The sequence below is a fragment of the Parambassis ranga genome, chromosome 19, assembly GCF_900634625.1.
Source record: "Parambassis ranga chromosome 19, fParRan2.1, whole genome shotgun sequence".
In the NCBI taxonomy this organism is placed as follows: Eukaryota; Metazoa; Chordata; class Actinopteri; family Ambassidae; genus Parambassis; species Parambassis ranga.
In genome coordinates, this window is record NC_041039.1 from 2,768,055 (window position 1) to 2,795,149 (window position 27,095).

General features: G+C 39.8%; 3 protein-coding genes and 1 long non-coding RNA gene across 4 annotated transcripts in view; 1 reads left to right on the top strand and 3 right to left on the bottom strand.

The window, feature by feature from the left end:
• znrf1 (zinc and ring finger 1) overlaps nucleotides 1-4,240 on the bottom strand; it is a 40,371-nt gene extending 36,131 nt beyond the window's left edge. Inside the window, exon 1 of the mRNA XM_028431038.1 lies at nucleotides 3,135-4,240. Within this exon, the coding sequence (XP_028286839.1) occupies nucleotides 3,135-3,528 (394 nt within the window). The 5' untranslated portion in view covers nucleotides 3,529-4,240. The remainder of the gene's footprint in view (nucleotides 1-3,134) is intronic.
• A 1,996-nt stretch (nucleotides 4,241-6,236) lies between these two features.
• Nucleotides 6,237-7,680, top strand: LOC114451990 (uncharacterized). The gene is made up of 3 exons (XR_003672225.1): nucleotides 6,237-6,576; nucleotides 7,369-7,409; nucleotides 7,490-7,680. It is a non-coding gene; the product is annotated as an uncharacterized LOC114451990 (long non-coding RNA).
• A 5,316-nt stretch (nucleotides 7,681-12,996) lies between these two features.
• On the bottom strand, nucleotides 12,997-22,406 carry ldhd (lactate dehydrogenase D). The gene is made up of 11 exons (XM_028431037.1): nucleotides 22,258-22,406; nucleotides 20,902-21,014; nucleotides 19,642-19,783; nucleotides 19,342-19,483; nucleotides 18,974-19,133; nucleotides 18,692-18,891; nucleotides 16,681-16,809; nucleotides 16,319-16,446; nucleotides 16,000-16,090; nucleotides 15,616-15,727; nucleotides 12,997-13,748 (listed from the first exon to the last, which is right to left on the bottom strand). Exons 1-11 carry the CDS (start codon nucleotides 22,348-22,350, stop codon nucleotides 13,568-13,570), a joined length of 1,491 nt encoding a protein of 496 aa, XP_028286838.1. The 5' UTR covers nucleotides 22,351-22,406; the 3' UTR covers nucleotides 12,997-13,567.
• Nucleotides 22,407-24,003: 1,597 nt separating this feature from the next.
• On the bottom strand, nucleotides 24,004-25,916 carry LOC114452291 (5-hydroxyisourate hydrolase-like). Its single transcript, XM_028431532.1, has 4 exons — nucleotides 25,798-25,916; nucleotides 24,789-24,944; nucleotides 24,493-24,628; nucleotides 24,004-24,298 (listed from the first exon to the last, which is right to left on the bottom strand). The coding sequence occupies exons 2-4, from the start codon at nucleotides 24,908-24,910 to the stop codon at nucleotides 24,209-24,211; spliced, it is 348 nt and encodes a 115-aa protein (XP_028287333.1). The 5' UTR covers nucleotides 24,911-24,944; nucleotides 25,798-25,916; the 3' UTR covers nucleotides 24,004-24,208.
• Nucleotides 25,917-27,095: the final 1,179 nt, after the last annotated feature.

Consider the following 27,095-nt stretch of genomic DNA (forward strand, 5'->3'; position numbering starts at 1 on the left):
TGCATCCCTCATAAATATCCTACTACTAGCTACTAGAGCTGGCTTGAATACCATTTTATGGGCTGTAGTAACATTTGCTGTAGTAGCAAGGGCTATAGACCCAGGAGTATATCAGAAGGAGTGTAGCTCCCAGGTAGAGGAAGCCGCCAAAGAAGTGATGGGTGAAAGTCTCATTTTATAGGTCTTATAGGTATAGGAAATCCCACATTACATGTCTGGATGACTCAAATAGACCCCAACATGAGACCACACAGAGCAATGCTAAAACTAATTTGAAAATACACAAGGTTAAAGGGTTGAACTCCTCATTCACAAAAAGAAAAGGCAGCAGAGTTCCAACAAAAGACAGGTTAGAGCAGAACAAAAATCCCTTATAAAAGCAACCTGTAACATTGTAGGTGTGTCCATTCTTCCAAAACTCAAATACAAGTTTGTATTTGACACTGTTTTAAACTGATTAAACATGCATATATTATTTGCAGTGTCTTTGTCATACACAGCTAGAAATATGATATGACGATAATTTATTTTGTCCCTAGAGGTTTCAGCGACTACTGGAACCTTGCTGTGTCTCTGTGTGGGCATTTATTATCTCTTCGCAGTTGTTTTTTGTGGTGACTTTGTCTCTTTGCGGTTGTCTGACAGAAGCGCTGGATCCCTCAGGCTCTTTACTAATCCTCCCATGCCTTCGACAGAATGATGCTGATACGGGTATTACATTAGATATGCATCATGCATTAAAAAGATTTGGCTTCTCTTTGTGGTCAGTTTGCATCTGTTTGTTGTGATTTTAAGTGCCTGTGTTGTCATCATGCTGTTTTTTGTGGTAATATTGGGTCTGTGGGGTTCTTTGTCATGTCTTTATCCTGTCGTCTCTCTCTATGGCAAATTTGTCTTTGTGTCTCATTATGCATTCATTGGACATCTAGAGATTTGCAATCTGTTTTTGCAAGTTTTATAACTTGTTGTATTCCTTTGTATTGTATTGTATTGTATTGTGTATCTTGCTTTGTGTATCTTTTTAGCTATTGGTTGCCTCATTGTATGCAGTTTTCATCTTTATGTAGTTATCTGATGTCTCTTTATGATCATTCTGAGTCTCTTTTTGTCTTTTCTAAATCGTTGTAGTACTTTTGCACCTCATAGCTATTCTGTATCTATGTGTGATGACTCTGTGTAGCTGTTTTGCATGCATCTTTTGAATTTCTTGCATCTGTTATGGTAGTTTTGCATCTTTGTGGTAGTCTGACACTACGACAGCTAGACAACCATCGTATGAGAATCGTGGAGATATCTTTGGCCGTGGCTCTAACACGGTGGTCTTCCGTCACACTGTGAGACAGGTTCCACGACGGCTGTTGTTAGCGTCTTGCGACCAAAGACAAGCTGAAATAAAATCTAGTGATGTCAGAAATTTAGGATGATTGTCTCACAGTGTGACAGCTGCTACGACCTGTACCCCCGCTTCCACATCCTCCACCTCGCATGTTGATGTTCGTCGTAATCTGCAATCACCTGTGATTCAGTAAATGGTCATCGTTCAATCTGCACCCATCAAACATGACGTTCTACCAACGTTTATAATTTTCGCGACACATAGTCATGCAATGGTCTTAAAAGATTGCTAAAAATCGCACAGTGTATAAAGACTGTACCTCCACTGATGGAGCATATGGCCGCCGTCATCTGTGCGAATAAGACCCCACAGGGGGGATCTGTGTGGTCACTTGTATCTTTGTATTGTCATTTTCTATCTTTGTGTTGGTTTTGTACCCTGTTTTGTATCAAACCTTAGTGTACAATAAGCCCTTTGGTGTCCGTTTACGTTCATATTAATTCAATTTAATACAACAATTGATCTAAATAGTCAAACAGAATTGTCTTGAGGTGCCTTATGGGAACCCATGGCCTGATGGCCAAACAGGTATTGTGTTTCAATTAATGAACCTTGCATAAGCCCTGTAGATTCCCTGACTGCATCCAATCCTGCTTTGAATAAAACAAGGTGATTGAGTAGTGAACACACTGCTGCCTCTCTCTCTGTGTGTGTGCACCTTCTTCTAATTTTCCAATGTTCCTCTGACTCCCCTCACCCCTCCCTCCTCCAACCTTGTTATCAGTCTCTGGTATAAAAAGCACACGAGAGTCGCTAGGCGATGTAGGCAAGTTACCAAAAAAAAATAAGAAAGAAAAACAGCTGAGATGTTGACATCCCACTCGCTATTCTCCTGCTGTGAGACACTCAGGGCTTTGGTAACGAGAGCCTGGGGACCTGGCTGATCCTGCTGCTGCGTGCGGGAAGGACAGGAGGGGTGGGAGTGTGTTTATGATGTTCCTTGACTGCTTTATCGTTTTAGTATGCATTTGTGATGAAACCAGCTGAATGGGTGCAATTTGTTTTCTAGTTGCCATGGGAAATATGAATGAAACTGTCAGACAGTAGCAGGGGCACAACAATAACATGCAGCTCTACATACACACACACAGAAACATATTGTAGAGAGTGGTAAGCCGATGATGAGCATGAACAAACCGTCTCTCCATTCTCCCTTCCCTGCTTCACCTTCCTCCATCTCTCGCCTCCCTCCCCTCCATCTCTAATCGCTAGGCTAATTGACTCAGCCAGATTTGGCAACAGGCTTATTAGTGTCATTTCACACAACAAGGAATGACCTATGCAGACAGTGCAGCGGTGACAGTTAAGACAGAGCACACCCTATGTTCTCTAAATCCAATACACACACACACACACACACACACACACACACACACACACACACACACAGCTATGAATGACCTACTAAAAGCCCTTTTATGTAGGTGTTTGAACAAATATTCCAGCAAAAAAATGTCCTGTTTTCATCACACGTGATAAGAAGCTGTTCCTCTGTGTATTATCAGGCTGAACCTCCCCTTTATCAAATGTAATGACACTGCATTGGTGTCATTCAGCAGGCTGCCTGCAGGTAAACAAGGTGTGCGTGATGGTAGGTGTCTGGCAGAAGACAAGTGTCCGTGGGAAAGCGTTTGTGTGGGGTTTGTATGATGATTAATCCATCAGCCATCACACAAAATCTGCCTGCTGGGTGTCATAGCATGTGTGTGTGTGTGTGTGTACAGCAGCGCACACTTACCGCTGTGCGCGCTGAACCAACGTGGTGCGATGTGCAGGGGCAAGGTGTCAGCCAGCGACCCCCGGGACCCTAGATACAGCACACCGTCCGTGTGGTGCCCTCCGCCCCCAGTGTCCTGGTAGCTCGTACCGTGTGGGGGCGCGGTATTGCCCCCTGACTCCCCTCCGGCTCGATCCGAGTCCGTCCCTCTGGGGGTGTAGAAACCGAAGGGCACGGCAGAACTGTGCTCGATGCCCATCCCGGCCACGGAACTCACAGAGCGGCTCCGTAGGCCCATGGTGCCACTGGGCCGGTAGTGACCAAAGTGGGCCGAGGGTGGCACCGCGCTGTCATCCGTAGAGACACCGGGAAAAGCACCCCGGGGCCGCCCCGCCGTGCTCTGCTTTCCCCCCATCCAAAGCGGGAGAGAAATGGGTGGGGGTTCTGGTCGGAAACAGGAGGGGGCTCGGCTCGATCCGCAAAGGGTCGAGAGAGCCGGATCAGGCTGTCGCCCCCCCTCCCCTCGCTCCTGTCTGTCTCTTGGCCTGAATGCGTGTCTGTTGGTGTGTCTCGGCAGGCTCGTCAGCTCTGACTCTCTGCAGACGCAACAGCCCGTTTCCCTGCTGAGCGGAACATGAGCCAGCCCTGACGTGTGGATTCACCTCACCCGCAGACAAAATCTCGACACAACCGGAGGATGGCTGACGAGCTGAATGACGCCGAAATCCCAGCACGACAGACGACAGATGCACGGCGCGCTCCCCTCGCTGTCCCAGGTGGTTAGCACGGCTGTATCATTGCAGGCGGGACGCGGCAGCAACACGTTTATCCCGGGCCGTCCCGGATCACAGCAGCGCCGCAGTGTTCACTCCGCTGCTCCCGCCTCATCTGAGCTCAGACATCGTGACAACTGTTGCTGTCTGTCTGACCGCCAAAAAAAGACGGTCTGTCTTTGACACAAAAAATGACGTCGCAGTCCGCGTTGTCTGTCCGGTGAGCTCCAACCAGCGCTCGCTTTTCTTTCCCCCCCACCCGAGATCGGGGTCACTGTGAAGCCGTTCCCCTGCGCTCTGATCGGCGCTCCGCTCCTCACCGCTCCGCCGCCGCCGCCGCCGCTGCTGCTGCTACTGGCCAGACAATGGAAGCGCTCAGTGCGCAAGCTCGGATCATAAACACAGACAGGACGGGAGACGTGCTGAGAGAAGACACATACACTTTGTTTTAATTCCTCTACACGGGATTGGCCTGGATTTTTTCTGTAGGGCTAATCAGATCTGTATCATTTGAGGTTATGACAGGTGGGATGGAGGACAGCTGGATCATTCACAGCTGGAATGTGTGGAAAGAATACACAAAAATATAGTTTCAAAACAAGAACAGCAATAACACAAAAATGTGTTTTCTTTCCTTTCTTTTTAAAATCAAAACAAAGACACCTCTTTAGCATCACTTTTTGTGTCATAATTCGAGGTTTTGACTTTTTTATTTAGCAGACAGACAGACAGCAGTGTTATTTTGTGTTTACAAATATTTTGTAGCCTCTGGTTCCATTTGACACTCTCCATGGTACTCTTGCAGTCGACATTACGTCTGATTCACTTTGTGCATCTATTCAACCTTTCAGTTTTACCCCTCTCTCAGTTCGGGAAGTTCATAAAGCTCTAAAGTTTTTAGACACTGCAAAATCACCTGGTCCTGACAAATTAGAACCCCACTTTTTAAAACTAGCAGCTGATTTTATTGCCCCACCTCTGACTCATCTCTTTAACCTAATACTGGAAATTCCACCAATTTGGAAATCAGCCTATGTCCTCCCTCTGTTTAAAGGTGGAGACCCAACAGTTTTAAATAACTATAGACCCATTTCCAAACTATCTGTCCTGGCCAAACTGATGGAGTCCCTTATCAGCGTCCAGTTAAAAGTTTTTCAAGTTTTGCTTGAAAATAACATTCTTTCTGAATTTCAATCCGGTTTCAGAAAGCAACACAGTACGATTACAGCAGCTATTAAAGTAATAAATGACATAATTTTCACCTTAGACAATAAACAGCACTGTGCAGCACATTTCATTGATCTGTCAAAAGCATTTGATACTGTTGATCATTCAATCCTGGAACGTAGGCTCTTGGCCAGTGGATTGTCACAGCAAGCTGTGAAATGGTTCAAAAAATTATCTCTCAGACAGAACTCAGTGTGTTCAGACAGAAGGTTACACATCCAAAACCCTTACTGTCAGCAAAGGAGTACCTCAAGGGTCAGTCCTAGGACCACTGCTATTCATTCTCTACATCAACAATATAAATCAAAATACTCATAACGCACATTTTCATTTCTATGCCGACAACACTGTAATTTATTCTACGGGCTCTACACCATCTAACGCTGTCAGTCAGTTGCAGTCAGCTTTCAACACTGTTCAAAACAATCTCTTTGATTTAAAACTCATCCTAAATTTAGATAAAACCAAGTTGATGCTTTTCACATACACTAAATTAAAACCTGGAAACAAATCATCACCCTACAGGGCTCACTAATACATCTAGTCAATCAATACAAATACCTTGGCATCTGGATTGATGATTCATTATCCTTTACTTTTCACACTAAACAATTAGTAAAAAGGCTGAGATTGAAACTGGGATTTTATTTTAGAATCAGGTCTTTCCTTTGAGGCCAGGAAAAAACTTGTTGCTGCCACCTTCATGTCAGTGCTGGATTATGGTGATGTAATATATATGTATGCTTCTGCTCAGAGCCTACAAGCTCTTGAAACAGCCTTCCATGGAACCCTGAGATTCATCACAGGTCTCAGAGCTCTGACCCATCATTGTGTGCTTTATGCTCATGTTGGCTGGACTTCCTTGTCAGTTCGTAGATTAAAACATTGGCACCTACTAATTTATAAGTGCATTCTGTGTCAGCTTCCTATTTCTCTACAGTCGCTTATTTCCCAGCGTAGCTTATCATCTTACAGACTTCGTTCCAATGAATTGTTCTTATTGTCTGTTCCAAAGGTTCGATCTGAGTTTGGAAAGAAAGCTTTTGAATTTGCAGCCCCTCTGCTTGGAATCTTTTGCAAAATGTTTTAAAATTGAAGTAACTGCCCTCTGTACACTGAAAAAACGGACTCTAAAATTTACTAAATTACCTGTAACATTTTCTACTTAATAATATTAAAATCAAGAGAATACTAGAATTTCTTAATTAAAAACATAAATATATACTCATTTTTATCATGTAACAATCGAACTGTATGAAAAGAGTAAGTTTTATTATGTATTTGAGCATAGTATTTAACTAATTTGTATTCACTGCACATATACTATAAGTATTGAGTAATGTTTAATCCAGAAGTGTAGGTAGCAGTTTGAATCGGAGCATGCTCAGTTGAACGACATTGTAACGGACACACACAATGGTTGTGGTGGAGGAGCTGCGCGGCTGGATATACTCATGTTCAATGTAAGTATTTCTGTTTTACAGTTGTGACTGTAGAATACGTATGTACTGTGCTTATTGTGCAAAATAATCTGGTCAGATCAACCAGAGGCATTTTGGCAGCGACAGTTCTCATGAGTTTAAAACATATGCAGCCTAGTTTGACAACTAGCTAGGTGCACACGGTGAGTCCTTAATATTTCTTTTTAATGTGTGGCAACCGAGCCACGTCGCACCGCTGCGACAGCGAGTGTGCGTACAGGCCGTGTTGTGGACGTTATGTGCGGTCACTGGGAGGCTCCCAAGGTATGACTAGCCCCGTCCACACTGAGACTGCACAGTAAAACATGTCAGGGAGAAGTATGAAGATTAGTACTGCAGATTAAAACGAAGGAGCGAACGTGTTAAAAAACTACTACCGTCAGTTATTGCCTTTGACAATAACGTGTCGCCCCCCCCCACCCCATGCGCACCAGCTCTGTTGACGTGATGAAGTATCACTTGAATGTTAACACAAGCTAGCTGCTAGCCTGCAGCCTCCCCAAGCCTCACTGGAGCAGCTGTACAGACGCACACTTTGCAAGCAAGAGGCATCACTTGGCCCTGGGTCTGTTACTGTTTAGCTGTTCTACATGTACGTTAAGGCACGTTTGCAACAATAGCTGTAGTCATATTGTTTTCAGTATTAAGCCTTTTGCACTGTTTGAAATAAAGGAATTTGGTCTTATAAATAGTATTAAAAATGATTAATTTATTTTTGAACTTGTAATTATTGACAGAACTACTTTAATCTGTAATCTGTGTTTGTGTCAACAGAGAGCTGGATAGCACCCTCTTGTAAAAACATTGTCATTCAGGTAGGTGGAAATCGGCTTAATGCAACATAAAGTGTTTGTAATATTGTTAAAACACACATGTGGTGTTTGTTCATTCACAGGGTGATGTCTTTTCTAACACAAGCCCAGGCAGTGGACAGCTGAGGTCTTGGGACAGACTTGGGACAGGCTAAGCTGGATCCATACTCCGCGAGACAAAGACATTTTTCCCCCCTGCAGACGTTACGCCCACAAAATGACGTCATTTTTTGTCTCTGACCGCCCGCTGATCCGCACTCCTGTGCACAGGGTCCGGGCCGAACTTTGTCTTTCAAGGCTGTGCGGCAACCATGCTGTGATTGGTCGGAATTTATTGTGGGCGTGATGAAAGTGGAGAAGCGCAAGAGCCTCTCCAGGTATATAGGTAGGTGTGTAAACAGCACTGATTCAACAGATTTAGATAAGACCATACCGGTTTTGCATGATGAGCAATAAAAGAAAGAAAGAAAGGCAAGTCAGGGTGATTTGTCACCAATAACTCCAGACAGCCATTCACACATACCAGATGGTGACTGTTATTACCATTCTATATACTCCTACATACCCGGGCATAATAGGCTCGTTAACAATGTCTGTATATCTTTGCTATTGTTACTTTTAATGTCGCATCTTCACAGCTCATCACCGGACAGTTTGAAGTATGGCAGGCACATTGGAACACAGTAGATGTGCAAATGTGGTCATAAAGGCACAAACACTGAATCTTTGCTATTGTTACTTTTAATGTCGCATTTTCACAACTCATCGCCGGACATCTCACGCTGTTGCAGGCACCCTCTCTGTATAATGCCCTCTTGCCATGGCACAAGTCCTTGTGGTGTGTTAAAAACTCAGTAAAGTCTTTCCTTAAGTTTAGTGGGCGGGCCGTATGAGGAGTTCTGCACACACGCGTCTCGCGGAGTATGGTACCTCAGTGCGGAAAATACCTTTTTTTTGTATCTCTTACCACCCGTGGAGCGCGTTCTCCGCTCTTTGTCTCGCGGAGTATGGATCCAGCTTGGTTTCTGGTGTCTGCAGTGGTCTTACTGGTCTTTGCAAATGTATGCTCTTCTCTTCACATTTGACAGTTCATGGCATATAAATTATGGTTTAATATTGACACAAACATCTGTTCACAGCCCCAGAGGATTGAGATGAGACATGACTCTGCTCTCTGGGACCTCAGACTGTACCTTGGTGTAAAAGAAGAGGAACTTTTTAAAGATTGCCTGGTAAGTAACGTGTTTAATGTTCCCAAACTGTCAGGCATGATTGTCAAATGGTGTTTTATTTTGCAAGTACAATCTTAGTTACGGTAAATAGAAATCTTCTAATCTCATCACTGTCCAGTTGTTTGCAACTTTTCCCTAAATCTTTGTAATAGCTGTATTAACATTTTTCCACACGTATCTTTTGTAATGTGCAAGAGATCTGCATCCTTGTTCCACACACCCTCCAATGATGTTGTGTATCAAGATGTTCTATTTGTATAGGCCCAGCTGATTGGAAAATAAATTTGTTTTGTTTAGTGTGATCTAATCTTTATTTAATGATGCATGGATGGTTCCTGTCTGAAGAACAATAAGTTCTATTTTTAAATGTATGCATTTTAATTTGTGTTGTACATTGTATGCAGGTGGGCTGCTGGGTGGAAGACATGGAACACATCCTGAAGATCTTCATGTACCATGAAGTGGAAGCAGAGGATCCAGTGGAAGCCTCCATCCTTCTTGAAGGCAGGGGTGTAGTGGCATGTGTGCTCCTCATTGGGACTTATTTAAGCACTTAAGTTTGACTACACTCAACCACTCCCCTACACATTTGAAGTCTTGCAGAACTGTCTTTAAAAGCAAGGTACTAATAGACTTATGTATTGTTACTGTTGTCAATCAGATATGTCTCATGTCATACACACCATTTCATATTTTATGCTGAGGTCAAAACCAGTGACAATTTCTTATTTTTGGTAACTTTATGTTATTACAAGGAAACTGAAACATCAGCAGCCTCCAGTACCATTGTCCTTTTTCTATGACCGGTCTAAATCAGTGGGTAAATGTTTTATAAATTGATATAAGTCATGCCACTGTGGCCACTGTTACAATTATGGATGCTTAGATCAAATTGTTCAACACAAAAGTTCCAATAAAAAAAAAAAAAAGGTATTTGGCCGTGTTTGTGTGTTGTGATTTGTCATTTACATTTATCAAATTCATGCATCATTTTTTAATTACAGTGAGTAGAATTTGTTGTAAATAATTAATAAAATAGGGAGAAAGAAATAAATTCTACTTAGTTCTTTCATAACTAAAAGGTAAAATTTACTTAATGTTTTAATCACATTAATTAAATAAATAATACTCTACTTAATTTTTTAAATAAAAATAACATATCAACTTAAATGCATTTAAGTAACATTTACTTAATATATTCACAAAAGTAGGTTCTAAACTTACCAGTATTGAGTAAACTGTACTTAAATCTACAAAGTAAGTCTTACTTATTATTGCAGCATTAAAATTTACTTAAAAAATATTCGTGCAAATTGTTACAGAAATTTTTTTAAGTAAATCTTACAAGTCATTTCTTTCAGTGTAGATTCTTTTAAAAAGATTTTAAACGACAAGAAAGTTGAAACACTGAGTTGTAACTGCTTTACCTGATCATTCGGCATTTTAATTTTGCTAGTATCTATTTAAAACCAATAAATAGCTAAAAATAAATATTTTCCACCATACGCTAAATTATTGGGATTACTGGCTCACATGTTTGGTTTGGGATTACTTGGTCTAATCCCACGTGAGCGAGTGTGTGTGTGTGTGTGTATGTGTGTGTTAATTAGGCTGGTTTTATTCTGTTTGGCTCTTTGTTTCTTCACCCAGACAGACTCGGTCTTCTTGGCCTACCCAATAAGGTAGTAAACCTTAGTAGAGTCCATGCTGTGATAAAGCAGGTGTTAATCTATTGAGCTGTAATGACAGCAGGCCTATAAATGGTCTCTCTGCTCCTCAGGCATGTAAACACACACAGACACACACAATCAGCTCAAATGGTTCCAATATAAATTTAAGACTGCTTGGGAGGAAAAAAACACAGATGTCTTTAAATGTCTGCTGTTTCTTTTTTGTAGTTCCAACTCAGTATTGTGAGAAGATTAACTGATTTGGAGGGAAAAAACATTCATAATTTAATTTAATTATCATCTGTGAAGCATGTCAAACTGATGATGGTGCCATTTCTATAGAAAATAGGAATAACAGAAATATATTGATCATTTAAAGGTAGGGTAGGAGATTTCATTCTGATGCACTTTTTGTTAAATTAGTGTAACTTCTCTTTACAATCCGATAGCAACCAATTAGTTCAGCAGTTTCGCTTTAAAACGAAGAATATTAATCATCTGTGGAAGCTATAAAACGCTAAAAACATCAGCCAATCCTACGAGGCGCCCCTGCGCGGAGTATTGGCTGGTTGCCACTCTCTTCCTGCTCTGTGCGCACCAGAGAGGTACGTGCATGATGGCCGAAGTCACAGACTGGTTAGGAGGCGTGGCTTCGGGGTGAACTCCAAGAGAAAGGGACGTGTGTTTACTTTCAAAATCTGGCTGACTCTCACTGAGTTTTCAAAATCTCCTACCCTACCTTTAACAAAAGTGTGCTGCCTTGCTAAGTTGCTAATTTACTGTGCTAACACAGCTAAACCACAGAGTGAAAGACTCTATGGTGAATCGGCTTTCACAATGTCCAAAAATGTGCCAATCATAAACACAGTATACTAAAATATGTGTCTTATATTACTTTAGCCTTCAGCCACAACCAGTAGGCCAAACAGCATTCAGATCAGAGCAGCCAGGTTATGGCAGGAGGTCAGTCGTGTGCACGGAAAGGGCATCATTGCCAGCACTCCATTGCATAATAGTCAAATTATATTTTTTTCTCAGGAACCAAAACCCATAAGTGAATTTGTACATAAGGAACTTAATATGAGTTATTGAGTGTAATTTTTTAATGTTTTTTTTTAATATTAAAAAATGTCATATAGGTTTTAACTAAAGGCTTAGTAATTGATGAATTCTAGCATAAATAATGAAAAATAATTTTTGGCAGTGATACACTATGAGCATCAAAATAAATCTATTCTCTCTCTCTCTCTCTCTCTCTTACACACACACAGCCATGACATGCACCTACAATATAATAAAGAACCTGAGCTCACAAAAGTACAGTGTAAGCAGGTTTGGAGGCACTGTGTTAAAATTAGCCCCAGTGAAAGCCCACAGAGCTGATGCTTTTTAAATATATGTGCAATACAGTAGTAACTTGTAAATTGCTCCTCATGCTGAAGCCTCCACTCAGAGGACACGACCTTGATGTCATGCAAATGGTCTGACAGGCTAACTGCTGACAAACACTACACTGTCCATCACGCTCCACAGCTCTTCAACAGCATTAGACACAACAATATGAAAGAAAAACAAGCTTTAAAAATACAAGCACACATTATTGTTTCAACTCGTAATCATTTTGTCTTTTTGTGGTTATTTTTATGCTTTGTTTTTGTTCATTTGAAAAGTTATTTTGTGGTTGTTTTGCTCACCTTGTGATTATTTTGTCTGTGACAGTTTTGTGATAGCTTTTGATGTATATGATGATGGGTGAGATACTGCAGGTTTGACGCACACAGATGAACTGCCATGGATCATAACATTCCCCTCACACACATGCATGTTCATTTGCTGTGGGATTATGATGTGAGGGCAACTTTCCAGTTTTGCCTTTTTTAAAAGGAAAAATGTCCCACAGATTTTTTTCAGGTTTTTCTACCGTACTTGATAAAATCAGGTTAAATATTTAGGTTGAAAGTTGTTTTGTTATACTAGAAAAAAGTAACAGACTGTGAAGTCATGTTTTTTTTTGTGAGTTTATCCTTCAGCGCCACCTGGTGTGTGGATGTCGCCGCTTCATGTGATACAAGTTTAGATGATGTTTTTTTTCTAGGGGAGATTAAAATAGGCCAATTTAATAGTCAACTTTCATCACATATATCAAACAAAGCAAAATACTCTACTATGTTGGTTCTGCCTCTAAGGTTTAAGAAGTTGCCATGGAGCTTGTTATTACATGCCATCATATTTTACCAGCAGCAGATTCTCGAGGTCCTGCTGTTCTGTGGTGATGCCTAAAAATGAAGAAACACTCCTGGATGGATTTTGAGAAGATGAGTAAACAGATTAGAAATGACATGCATGTGTGTAAAAAAAAAAACTACTAACATAATACCGTACGTTTACCTTGTATTATTCCCACTTGTTTTGTTATATGAACATGAACGCTTTTAAGCTCTGCAACTCTGCTTTTCGTGTATTAGTTATTATATATTTTGTATTCTATTAGTTTTGAGGCTGCTGCTGTAACATAATTCCCCTTATGTCATCAATATCAAAAGTATATCTATTTCAAATACTAATATAATACGATGAAACTTCATGGCTATTTTTTGTGCATATTTTATGTTTAACATAGTTAAAGTGCAAGTGATTTTTATAAAAACAATCTACTTCCTTGTTTTATCTAATGAACCCACTGGTATTTAATATCTTATAACATAAAACAAGAGAATGCTGCAAAGTATTGGAGTGGAACTGACAAAAACATTTAACACAAGGCAAAATGTCCATCTGCAAATGAATGTTCATTTTCTCATAATTACTAGATTCTATATGAAGAACATACACATTGAGAAAAAAATGACTGTTCCCTGGTTTAAAAGACGTGTTTACATCCAGACAACAACATAGAAAGACTTACATTCATATAAAGTCTGAAGATGAATCATGAATGGACTGCAGAAAAATCACCTAAAAATATAATTTTATACACAGCTAGGTTTCACTGGACGTGTTTCACAACAATAAATAACTTACAGTGGTTATTTCTTTCAAGAGCCCACAATTCAGTGTTTGGCATGAGAACCCTATGGTACATGAAAAGTCACACACAGTGAGCAAAAGCCCACCCAATCAAAACAGCACATTCAAGCTCCTTTGATTCACCTTTGATTAGTTTTCACTTGTGTGCTACATCCTTTCTTGTTTCAACAGGAAGTACTCCTACATATTTCACCTCACATCTCACTGCGACCCCTTCTGATGGAAACACTGTTTACAGCTCAACCTGTTGGAGGATTTTCCCAGGATTCATTAGGTTCAGTGGATCGAGAGCATCCTTAAGACCCTGCATAACCTGGATGGACAGAGGTCCCATCTCCTCGCGGAGCAGAGCTTGCTTTCCTAATCCCACTCCATGTTCCCCAGTACAGGTGCCGTCCATGGCCAGAGCTCGCCTAGACCAGAGAACAAAACACAGTTTTACATTGACAAATAACCCAATTGTTAGTAAAGATGGAGGGTATTGTTTTGAAGATATATTGTATTTATTCAGACCCCCTTAAATTTTTTATTCTGTTATATTGCAGCCATTTGCTAAAAAGTTCATGTTTTTTATTATTACTAATCTACACACAGCACCCCATATTGACAGAAAAACACAGAATTGTTGTCATTTTTGCAGATGTATTAAGAAAGAAAAATTGAAATATGACATGGTCCTAAGCATTCAGAGCCTTTGCTGTGACACTCATATATTGAACTCAGGTGCGTCCATTTCTTCTGATCATCCTTCAGATGGTTCTACACCTTCATTTGAGTCCAGCTGTGTTTGATGATACTGATTGGACTTGATTAGGAAAGACACACACCTGTCTATATAAGACCTTACAGCTCACAGTGCATGTTAGAGCAAATGAGGATCGTGAGGTCAAAGAAACTGAGTGAAGAGCTCAGAGACAGAATTGTGGCACAGATCTGGCCAAGGTTACAAAAATTCTGCTGAACTTAAGGTTCCTAAGAGCACAGTGGCCTCCATAATCCTTAAATGGAAGACGATTTGGACGACCAGAACTCATCCTAGAGCTGGCCGTCCGGCCAAACTAAGCTACCGGGGGAGAAGAGCCTTAGTGAGAGAGGTCAAGAAGAACTCAAAGATCCCTGTGGCTGAGCTCCAGAGATGCAGTCGGGAGATGATGAAAGTCAACCATCACTGCAGCCCTCCACCAGTCAGGGCTTTATGGCAGAGTGGCCGGACGAAAGCCTCTCCTCAGTGCAAGACACATGAAATCCCGCATAGATTTTGCTAAAGAAAAAACTTAGGTCTTATATAGACAGGTGTTTGTCTTTCCTAATCAAGTCCAATCAGTATCATCAAACACAGCTGGACTCAAATGAAGGTGTAGAACCATCTGAAGGATGATCAGAAGAAATGGATGCACCTGAGTTCAATATATGAGTGTCACAGCAAAGGCTCTGAATACTTAGGACCATGTCATATTTCACTTTTTCTTTTCTCTTTATAAAACTGCAAAAATGTCAACAATTCTGTGTTTTTCTGCCAATATGGGGTGCTGTGTGTACATTAATGAGGAAAAAGTGAACTTAAATAATTTTAGCAAATGGCTGCAATATAACAAAGAGTGAACAAACCCACTGTAAATTAAAAATGTTTATACTACTTTAAGGTAATACAGGTGGAGTTACTAGTCCACCTATTTCTCCTCTCCATGTTCACTCTGCCCTAGTGAGGACTTCAAAGAGAGTAGGTTTAAAGCTAAATAAGCTAAGTATGGAGGATGCCATCTTGGCAGTGTAATTCCCGATTCAAGTTGTGATGATAGTATGTGTCTGAAGGGTTGGATTACAAGCTGCCTTTTAGTTTTAGGTGACACAAAAAACATACTAGTACATGAGACTGGTTGACACCAACACTCTATAAGTTATACATTTTTGTAATTAAATCAGGTTAATGTTGCCAACATTTATTAATGCATTGGTTGAGAAAAAGGGGCCAGAGTGTGATGCCAAAGGTTAGGTAAATCTGTTTAAAGATGAGCCTGCACACACAGAAAGATTAGGTGAAGATTATTATTATTATTATTATTATTATTATTATTATTATTATTATTATTATTATTATTATTAATAATAATAATAACTGTGGCTGAGAAAAAGGTTTTGAAGAGAGACAAAGATGATAATAAGAAAAAAAGATGCTAAAATAGAGCAGCTTTACAAATTAAAGTTAAAAATGTCTCAAACTGATCGCAGAGCATTCAGGTTTAACATGAGAACACCCTACAGAGGAGATGGTTGTGTTACCTAGCCAGTCTTTCTGTGAACAGGTGGACTCTGTGCAGCTCGTCCGGGTCACTGGGATCCACCACCATCAGACAGTGGAAGTTTCCATCACCCACATGACCCGCTATTGGACCTAAAGGCAGACAGCATGCACAGTGTAAACACATCCTCCACGATCAGTGCTGATGCGCTCTGTCATGCTTATGTATAATAAATCACATTAATATTTAATTTTTATTAATATTGTACTTATAATATTAGATATACACTACACACTTAAATCAGAACTACACACTTAAATCAGAAAATCTAGCCAGAAGCTGCAAGTGCACACTAAAGTTCACTACACAGTTCACAAGATGGCTGAATCTCAAGTGTGCAGGATTAAACATGCATCAGACTCACCTGTCAGTCTGCTCTCGATCAGGTCCTCCTTCGTTTCTACAATGATCTGAGGTAGTCGAGACAGAGGGACACACACATCTGTAGCGTAGGCCTACACACACAAACATACAAACAGGATAAGGTCATGACATTAGAAAAGTTTCATGTTTTAAATTGTTAATAATATGAGACAAAAGTGCTGTTTCCAGTGCAACAATCTATAAGACAGCATTATATTCAATATTTCTGCAACCAACTCTAAAGTTAGCAGCAATATAAATAACACAAAAGAAAAGAAAACAAAAGGAAAACAGCTGGAGGTTTGGTGGACTTTGTTTACCTTGCAGCCGGGTCGGAGAGCCAGAGCAGCATACCAGGCATCGTGACGAGCTTTCCACAACCGACTCCGTGTTTCAGCATCTCGAGCCCACTGAAAATCTGAACCGCCATTACTCTGAGTGATGTCCTCTGCAGAAGCACACACAAATGTTTGTGTGGGACAATACTGATGAACCAAAACATTTGGTGTAAATGCAGTTTGAATTTTAGACAAAATGTAAAGAAAAACCTTCCCCACCTCTATACCTTACATGCAGAATGGCATAAACACAGTATGTTACTCTATGAATTGTACATTTTTGAAGGCTTCATGTTTTTAACTTTACCACCTTATGTGAAACACTGAAAGGGACAGTCACGTACCAGTTGTACTGACTTGTTCTTCGAGGCTTTGTTCTGAGCCGTGGAACTCCAGAAACAGAGTGGGGCTGACAGAGTAGGACAGAGAGCTGAACCTGTTGCATGCATCAATCATCACATCGTCCAGAAACTCTGAATAACACACACATATCCACAAACACACACACAGGACAAACAGGACAAGCACAGCTGTCATTGTGATGTACCGGTACTTCTTCTCTTAAACTAATACACACAAAGCAGCATTTCTTCGAAGAGGGTCACTGCAAATATCACTGTGATGTTTCGACATTTAGAGGCAGAGTTTTGCTTATTCAGGGAGATGTTAGTGCAAACATAAAACTTAAACATCACTTTATTTAACATATTCTAATCTAAAACATGCGTACAAAATTACACAAAATTGCACAACACTTTCCTAACATTGTGGTTCCACCTGGATTTCCCCTCGGGGTTCACTGTCTGTCTGGCTTTCTGTCTTAACAGCTAAACTCAAGAGAAGCCACTGTGGGATCTGTTTTACTGCAATATAAAGTCCTGGGGCTGTATTCACAAAGATTCTTAGAATCCATTCTTATCTTAGCCTAAAAAATCTTAGTAAGGACTCCTAGCTTAAAAGTGATTTAAGAACATTCTCAGAGTGACTCTGAGGAAGGAGCAGACTAAAAGTTTGATCTTAGTGAGGAGGCAGGTTTGACCCCGTTGCTAAGGGTGACACATTGTTTTATGAGATGTGATTGGTTGAGCGCTTTTCCTCACAGTGCTGTGCTCTGTCCTCTCGCACCCAGTGTCTCGTAGATTGTTTTCTTCTCTCATCAGCTGACTGTGCTCAGACTGAGCTTTGCTCCTCTGTCCAGCGTTCTTTCACCTGTTTCCATTTTGTTTGCAGGTAAATCTGCACCAACCTGCGCCTCCATGTAACAGACAGCAATCACAGAACGTTGGTGACAGCTGAGCAAGTCGCCCCGCGTTGATATCCTACAGGCTGAATTCTATCCAAACAATTTGTGTTTAAGATCACATCATCATCTGAGACATGTCACCGTCCATTCTGTGCTGTTTATATTATTAGGAACGCGTTCTCATGTTTTTTTTTCTGACAACCCACCGCGTCTCCTAAAAAATGCGTCACGCTTGGCAACGGGGTCAAACACGTTAGTCTGCTCCGTCCTTGGAGACTTTAAAGATAAGAGTCCTTACTAAAATTTGTAGTCTTTATATTCAACCACAAACATTATTCCTGCTCGTTCTAATCTGTAGCATTTTATGTGTTCAGCATAATAACCTCCACAGCTAACCCTTGATCTTTAGATTACGCACTAAAGAAATCACACAGATATCATGAAACAGACATAGCTACTGCTGTATCCAGTTCTTGACTAGCCCAGCAACTGTCATAAGTCAACAAAGAAACCTGTTTCATTTTTCCACACCAATGTTATGTAGCCAGATGCAGCCAAACTTAAACAGCAACAGCTCAGTGCATGTAAACAATTTTAATACCATGTACCCATGCAAAATCTGATCCTGTATCCAAAGGACAAGGAGCTTCATATCACTCCAGCATCTGCATAGCTGAAGCCAGTCAGTCACAGATAGCTGGCAAACTGTGTGTACAGCTACACAAAGAAATGACACACATAATGAATGTAACCGCCAAACAGTGACACTTGATGCCACTTTCAAACGTCTCAGTGTCATGCCAGTAAAAACACAGTTAGTTGTAAAGAGTCATAAACATGCTGGTGTGCTCTATGATAGAATTAAATACAGTTGTTATTGTTAGCTCTCTCATTTGCTGGTCGTGTTTGTGTCTATCTGTGAGTAGCTGACTCTTGCATTGTAAGAGACTTGTGTAGAAGAATTTAAGTGCCAGGTCTGGTGCTTCCCCCTACCTCTAGGCTTAAGCTACTACACTGTCTGATCATCTAAGTCACAACTTGGATTTAACCAAGCAGAACTCTCCTTTAAATGAAGCCCTCTGTAATACTAAACTTTACACTGTCTTCCTCACCGATGCGAGCGATGGGTACGCCAGCCTGCAGAATCTGCACAGTGCTGTCCACAGCTTCTTGGACAGAGGGAAAAGAGCAGACAGCTGACACCATGGCCTCTGGGATGCCGTACAGACGTAATGTCGTCTTGGTGATGATGCCCAGGGTGCCCTCTGACCCCACAAACAGGTTTGTCAGGTTGTAACCTGCAGACGTCTTCCTGCAGATAGAAAACAAAGACAGAAAAAAAGGTGAGGCAAGAAGGAAGGCAACAGGACAAAAAAATAATAGTTGATGTCTACCTGGGACGTCGGCCCTTCCCGGCAGTGTGTATGATGGACCCATCAGCCAGCACCACCTCCAGGTTCACAACATTTTCCCTCATAGTACCATAACGCACTGCGTTAGTACCGGATGCACTTGTTGCAGCCATGCCACACAGAGAAGCATCAGCTCCTGGATCTGATACAAGAAAAGCATGTCACCAGTGTGATTTTGAACCACATCCAGTCACATATCACTGTGATTAAGAGGGTGAGAACAGACATATAGGAAGACATTTGTCTTTAAGGACATTATAAGGAAACTGTATCAATATTTTGATGTTATTGATTTCAGTGCATCCATGACCTGTACTTTACTCTGCTACTGTAAACCCACTGTGACTGACCCACTGGAAACCACAGGCCGGTGTCTCTCAGGTAGGTGTTGAGGGCCTTTCGAGTCACTCCAGGCTCCACTGTTACATCAAAGTCCTCCGGGTGGAGGTCTAAGACCTGGTCCATGTTTCTTAAACTAAAGCACACACCACCCTAAGTGGCAGAGAAAGAATGCAGTTAGTTTTCTTATTTTTTATTTTACATAAACTAACATTATATTTATCATTTTAAATTTCGCCCTGCACAGAAAAAAGCAGGTATGGCAATGGATGGAAGGATTATTACAAATATCCGGTCACAGATACTGTCACCTTCACAGCGCCGACCCCTCCCTCCAAACCTGTCCCAGTGCCAAAGGGGATGATGGGAAGGCGGTGCTGGTGGCAGACCTTGGCCAAGGCGCTGACCTCCTCCACACACCGTGGAAACACCACTACATCTGGAGGGCAACATCTGGACAGCAGCAATGCAAGACTCTCACTTACCGCTCTCCATTTTCAAATTCTCATACAAAACACTGAGCCTCATAGCTAATTACATTAAAGCTGTTATGTTTCCCACATGAAACAACAAACCCCTCTATTAGGGGTCTGTGATATGACGGTAATAGATTGTGAAGGATTAGAACATGTTTGTCAGAGGTTCTACGTTCTACGTGCACGCATGAGATTTTTCTCCACACAAAAGGTGCAGATAACAGTCTTTTGTAACGTTTGCACAGACAAGGTTTGTATGTCCGTTGGCAACACAATGGACATTTCACTGGTTTGGGATCGATCAGGTCGGCCGTTCGGTCAGTTGCTGGCATGTATGTGTAATGTAGAGTGATTAACATTTTATTTATTTAATTTAACATTGATGCATTAATGTGTGTTTTTAATCAATTAACTGGATCCACTACAACTGCTTACAGTTGCACTTAGGTTTGGCAGATTTAGTGATTAGGTGTTAAGGTGCATGTCGAAACAGATGATGTGCTTTTCCATTATACAGTGACACTATGACTGACAAAAAAATAAACAAATTCAAAAGTGAAAATTTTATATCCATATCGTATTCATCTTTTTAGAATTATCTGGCAGGAGATAGGTGACGCGTTAAGTGGTGCCGCACACTGCTCACTTGCACAAGGTTGCCGAGCCAGAACTGCAAATGAGCTCAACACCCTGACTCTTAAATCACAAGACTCACTCACCGCATTGTGTTTTAAATTACAACATACATACACAGGCAATACATGGGTAAAAAAAAAACTGTGAAAACGACTGATCCTGTGGACAAATACCATCAGATTGAAGATAGGCTGAAGATTGGACCTTGTAACAAGGTGTGTTCAATCAGCCTCCTTGGGACATAAGCAATGGACAGTAAAGAGACAGTGTAGGTTTGAAAGGTGTGCAATTGTGTTTGATTTTATGTGTGTTTTTCTTAAGTTGCGTAAGCATTAGAGGTGGATATGTTCTTTCAGAAAAAGCAGTTCATGCATGAAAATAAAAAAGAGGTAAAATTCTATTTATATTTGCATGATACAAAACTCCATTACGAGTCCATATTATGTGTGTAACACTGACCTGTGTACAGATTCATCTTTTCCATGTTGCTCCCTTACAGCTTCACCCAATGAGATGCCATCCTCACCACATATTGACCTAAATGCAGAGACCGCGTTGTCCACAGCAGCCCTCTGTGGACAACGCGTGGAATATAGTTTTCATAATTATGTTTTTATTCTGTAGTGTTTTTGTAAGCAAAAACTAAACCCTGGCTGAGATCTCTGAGTGCAGGTTTACTTGTAGTACAATCCATAAAAGTAGAGTCGGTAGATTTTTCAGAATCAGAAATTAGAAATTACTAGTCCCTTTTGACAGAAGATTTGGAACTTCAAACGGTTCTGATGTTTTTCCTAACAAACACCAAGAACATAAACAACATAATTTATCAAAACCTTGCAGAAGGGAAATGCAGAATTGCCCAATTTTACGCCACTTTTACTTTGGTAAAATAATTAGATAGAAATAAGTGCTTTTTTAGTAACAAAAGTGATTATTTATTTAAAATTATACATTGCTGTATAGCACTGCACTGCTGTCTGTCTGCAGTTCACTAAAAATTATGTGAACCAGCAGGCTACTGGGAAAATATTTTGTCAATGGATGTAACATGTCTGGAATCAGCAAAACCTTATACCATCTGCACAACATGGTGGTGGAAGTATCATGGTTTTGCTGCATCTTGGCCAGGGCAGCTTCTTTTTCATGTTTTAATCAAACTCCTGACCTTATTCCCATGTTGTGGAAGCGTCTGTAAAAAGGATCGAGCTAAAACTTTAGCTGCTGTGACTAGATATGTAATACCACATGATTTTCCCAAATAAATAGATGACGTTTGATATTTTTGACTTATGTGTATCACTGGGGTTTCTTTGTCGACTTTCAGGAATTTGAAAGTGTGACGTTTTGGGTATTTTCTGCGATAATATAAATAGAAACTTCAAGCATATTTTTCATAGAGAAAAACACTGATTGGGTTGATAACGACAGAATGCGTGCTCATGATAGCTAGCTACAACTACAGGATATTACACTATCCCAAAACAAAAACAAAAACATTCGGCTAAAAGTTAAAAAGGCTAAAGTAAAGCTAAGAGTTTAGAATCAAAAGTTACAGGAAAGACAGGTTTAATAATTATTTCAGACAGTGCTTTGTAAACGGAGTGTCTTATGCTTTATTTGGGATGCTAACGGACATGTTATTAGCTTTAATGGCCACCTGTATGAATGCACAATGACACACACAATGAAAATTTTATTACCGTCCCTGCAAACATTCGACCTGCACCTTTTGCTTATTACTCTCCACGTGACCTCCTTGAACACATCAAACTCTGAAGCAAAGAGACAAAATGGAGTATTTGAAGAAGCACTCACCCTGTCGCTGTTCTCTGATACGATACTGCGGCAGTACAGGAGGCAGCGGCGACCTGTCAGCAGCCGGAGACATGGTGTCAGGCTAAAAAACATCGTTCTCCTGCTCGCTGACCTACACGCTCCAAAACGAGACGGCAACAACTCCTGCAACACTCAAACTCACCACTTCCGCTGCAGTAATTTCAAAATAAAACAGGACTACATTACCCAACAACTCTAATCGTGGCCTCTAATCATGTTAGACCTTATAAATGACGGGCATTATGATATTGTTGGGATTTTAGTTTTTATAATAAAACATATAGAACAAACATATAGCATTATATAATTGTTTTAAAAAATTATATAAAATAATATTCAAAATAATATATTATATATATATATATATATATAACATAAAATGTATTAAATTAATCCAAGTGGTACATTGCTATCAAAACGGAATTATTTTCTTCTTCTTAGTATTAGTATCATTTTATTTATTTTTCCATAAGTCATTGGCCTATTTTTTTGTTAAAAACGTTGTTGTTGAAATGTTTCTTTTGAATCCAAATTTTCTGTTTTTCTATATGCTGAATTTTAAATTAAATCTGCAATTCCCTTATGTTTATGGCCTGAAATTGTAATTGAAATGTATTCACTCAAAATTATTATTAATTATATTTCGTTTAGGTCAAGCATGCGCTTTTATGTTGAAGTTCACTGCCTCTGTTTCCGGTAATGTTTGCTTTCCAAGAATTGTGATTTATAACCAGAGGACGGCGCTGCAGGACTATGCTGCAAATAGCATGAGCAGCATATTAGAGTCTGGGCAATTAAACAAAATAAACATGAAACTGTATAAAGACTTTACAAAGTGAACATTAGTGAACATCAGAGCAAAAAAAAAAGAAAACATAAAAAAATATTGAGAACAAAAAATATAAAACAACACAAAAAGAATTACAAGATTTAAGTCTCATAACTTTAACCACCTCAAGGTTATATCAGTCTTCACTGTGCTTTCAAGAAAATGAATATGTTTATGTGTCATTTGTTAAGTGTGCACACCATTACAGTAACAGCAGCCTGAACTGTTAAAAAAAGGCAGGATGGATCATGCCGACCATCAGAACCCGGCAGCAAACATAGAGACCTGATCTTCAAGTGTAGTCTCAGTGTGTTCTTGCAGCTAGATGTGCTATGGGAGGCCTGGGTTCGATTCCCGGCCAATGCATTTTGTTTGTTTCTCTACTTAATTACAGTTTTTTTACTGTTACTGTTGTATGGTAGCATCTACTTTCAGAAATTGTGAAATTCCGACAAGTATTTGTTTTCAAAGTGAAAATCATATCACAAAATAGTGTTTTAAGAAGCACTCTGTCAACATACAAAAGAATTATATGTAAAAATATAGTATTTTCTACATTACTCATGTCATAAAGGTCTGCTTATTTTTGTTTTCACCTTGTGCTTTGTATCATTTATACAATCATCCTTCCATTAATGAAGAATTGGAAATATAGGTCTATATACGGTATAAGTCTAATAGAAAGGCATCAAAGAAATGTATTCAAGTTAATGTTAATGTATATATCTTTTTCTTAACTTATCCCTTGCTGTCTGTATGCCGTTGCAAAAATGCAATTTCCCCATTGTGGGACTAATAAAGGTTTCTTAATCTTAATCTTAAATACAAAACATTCCATACACATTAAAAAATGACTGAATAATGATTTTAAAAAAAGGCTCATATCACATCACCTGTACACAGTTAAGTATAAAACACTTTTTATTCTAATATCAGTTACAGTGTTAACTCAATTTAACTGTAACATACTCACAAAATAACATCAACGTCAAAGACCAAAAAAAAAAAAGGAGGAAAAACAGCTGGCCTTTTAAAGTCCAAAGTATAAATCTACTGAGACAACATTAGGCCATCTGCCTGCAGCTGGTTGTGTTGGAGCTTTCAGCTTCCTCTGTAGGTGCTGTAGGAGAAGCGGCTCATAAGCAGAGGGAGGTGAAACCTCTGCTGCATGTCACTGATGGTAAACACAACCTGGAAACACAAGAGAAGAGGTGCTTATTATAAGAAAATTTTATTTGCTTTTGTGACACCTTGTGGTCACAGTTGTTATATCGGCATCACGGGAGTCATTGGCCAATTGATCTTGGATTTTGTGTGTTAACTTGAGATCATCAATTTAATTCTTTCAAATAATGTTTACCCAGTTTTCCTGTTCACTGTCTCACCTCTACATAGGGATAGAAGGCAGTCTGACCCAGGCTCTCCCAGTATGAACCCGTCTCAAAGCGCAGTTTGTACATGCCGGGGACGAAAGCTTCTTGGCTGATGAGACCAGGACAGCGGCCATCTTCATTTGTTGTCCTACATTTCAAACCATTTGTGCAGAAATTTTAAATCTTACTTAATTATTACTCTCCTTTGACCAGTGGCCCTTAACCAAAACACTTCAGTCCAGGTCATATATTATTTATTTAATGGTAATTTATTGTTAATTAAACATTAGCAACATATTAAAACGTACCCTACGCTCAGCATGGTCCAGACCATTAGCTTGGAGTCCAGTCTGTGCAGGCTGAGGGCCATCCTGGCAGCTGGGATGCCATCGCCAGTGTTAAGCACATGAGTGGTGAGGGGGCTGGACATGATGTGACGGACAGGCCAACTTTACCTACAACACCTTTAATTAAACATACAGACAGAATGAGCTACTTAAGAACAAATAGATTTAAAAAATACACTAATTTCCCTTCACTATTAGATTATAGTGGCCATACATATGTCATCCGTGCTTCAAGGACACAAGGAGGTAACAGCTGGGTGATAAGCAAGCAGGAAAGTTTTGACACTCTTAGGACATTGTCGCAGTGTTGCATTTGACACAGTTGACCGAATAAAAAGCCACCTGGAGTTACTCAAGGTTAATAGTCACAGTCACTTATTAGTTTCAGAGACCACATGCTAGACCAGAACCAGGCAAGAAATCTGCCATGGCTGCATGCCACATTTTTACACAATTGCCCTGCTATCACCATAAAGATGAACCTAGAAGGATGTGGGACTACCTTGCCTTTTTATCATGTCTTAGGCCTGTCCTAAAAAGGAGATTAGAGAGCTGCTATCTAATTCATACGCTACACACTTCAGTGTAACATAGAAATGCTGCTTTTAAAGTAATGGATAATAAGATACATTTTAACTGCCCACATATGGGGACCATATGTTGTATGTTGTTCTTAAATCTAATTAGTCTTAGTGTGTTTATGCAAAAGTTTAACAAAGCACTTTGTATATTAAGACACCTCACATACGGTAGGTCCCAATGCAGGCAGTTTCCTGTGTATAAAAGCTAAATGTAATCGTGTGCTGAATCAACAGGATTTCAATGAAAGACAAAGGAAACTTAAAAAGATAAAAAAAATACAGTACAGTAACTAACAGAATGTTAGTAAGTAATGGACTGTCCTGTAAAATGATTCAGAATGCAGTGAAAAGCCTCGTGTCTCAGTGTTGTACTATGACAGACGTCTTACCTGTGTGTATGTGTGTGATCGTTCCCCCGCACTGCAGTACGATCCTTAAGTTCCTAAAAACTCATCCAACCGGTTATGCCTTCACTGCTCACATTTACCCAGCATGCATTGTTGCAAACAGACCTGGGGTCAAAGGTAGCTGTGATTCTAATAAATCATTAAGACCAGCTGACAGAGTGCAGCTTCAGTCAACAGCACAATATTGACCATAATGATCACTCACGCAGGATGAGATAAGAGCCTGATCTAATTAAAACACTGACAATGCAGCCTGGATAGAAATGATATGTGTGTTTATTTAAACTCAAATCTGAGGTTTTAAAATACTAATGTTTAATTTATAGAAATTTTTCTCTAAATTCTGTGAAACAAATTGCACCTTGCAAACAACACAGTTGTCTTTATTTTGTGTTTTCTTTGTCATCAGGTTATATTAGCTTATCATAAATTCTAGAAATGGTGAAATCAGCTTAGAAAAAATGATTAAGATTGAGAAATCCTTTATTAGACCCACAATGGGGAAATTGCTTGTCTGTCTGTTCAAGGCAAAAAGCAGCCCCACTATGTAACATGTTTAATATGGCATTGGACAAGTTCTTACATGATTTGTTACAAACATTACAAAGATTGATGTGAGTTTTTAATCTCAGGGAATCTCATAGTTGGTGTTGCTGGCCTGCAAAAGTAAATTGCTCAAAGTACATTTTTAATAAACATTTCCCAAAAAGTCAACCATTTTTTAGGAACTGTCTGCTTTTTCTTGTTTGTAGCTGCGCAGCTTAAACTGTAACTTTGTAGTTCCTGCTGTGTTTTAAGCCTACACACTCTATAAATCTGTGGTCAAGTGCATGTGTGCCAATAAAAATAAACCAGTTTTTGCACTTTTAAGTCTGTGTGGAAGTCTTTGGAGATCAGTTCAGTTTTAGTTTTGGAGCACGCCCCAGAGGTTACAGGGGGAACTGCATCTTTTGACATTCATGTTTGTTTTGTTTCTCAGTCCCCCAGTCTATATATATATATATATATATATATATATATATATATATATATATATATATATACATACATGAACATATATGTGCAAATATTAGCATGATGCATGAATATTGCATGATGCAATCATAATGTTAACAAATAGGCCATATAGATGTATATTTTTATGTGTCAAAAACATATAACATATTACAAGCAAAATAAATATAAATAGAGATCGAGTGGCAGACTGCACCTTTGTGCATTGAAAGTCCCCAGATTGCAGTTATAACATAAAGAAACATGGTAAGACATTAACTTGCTCA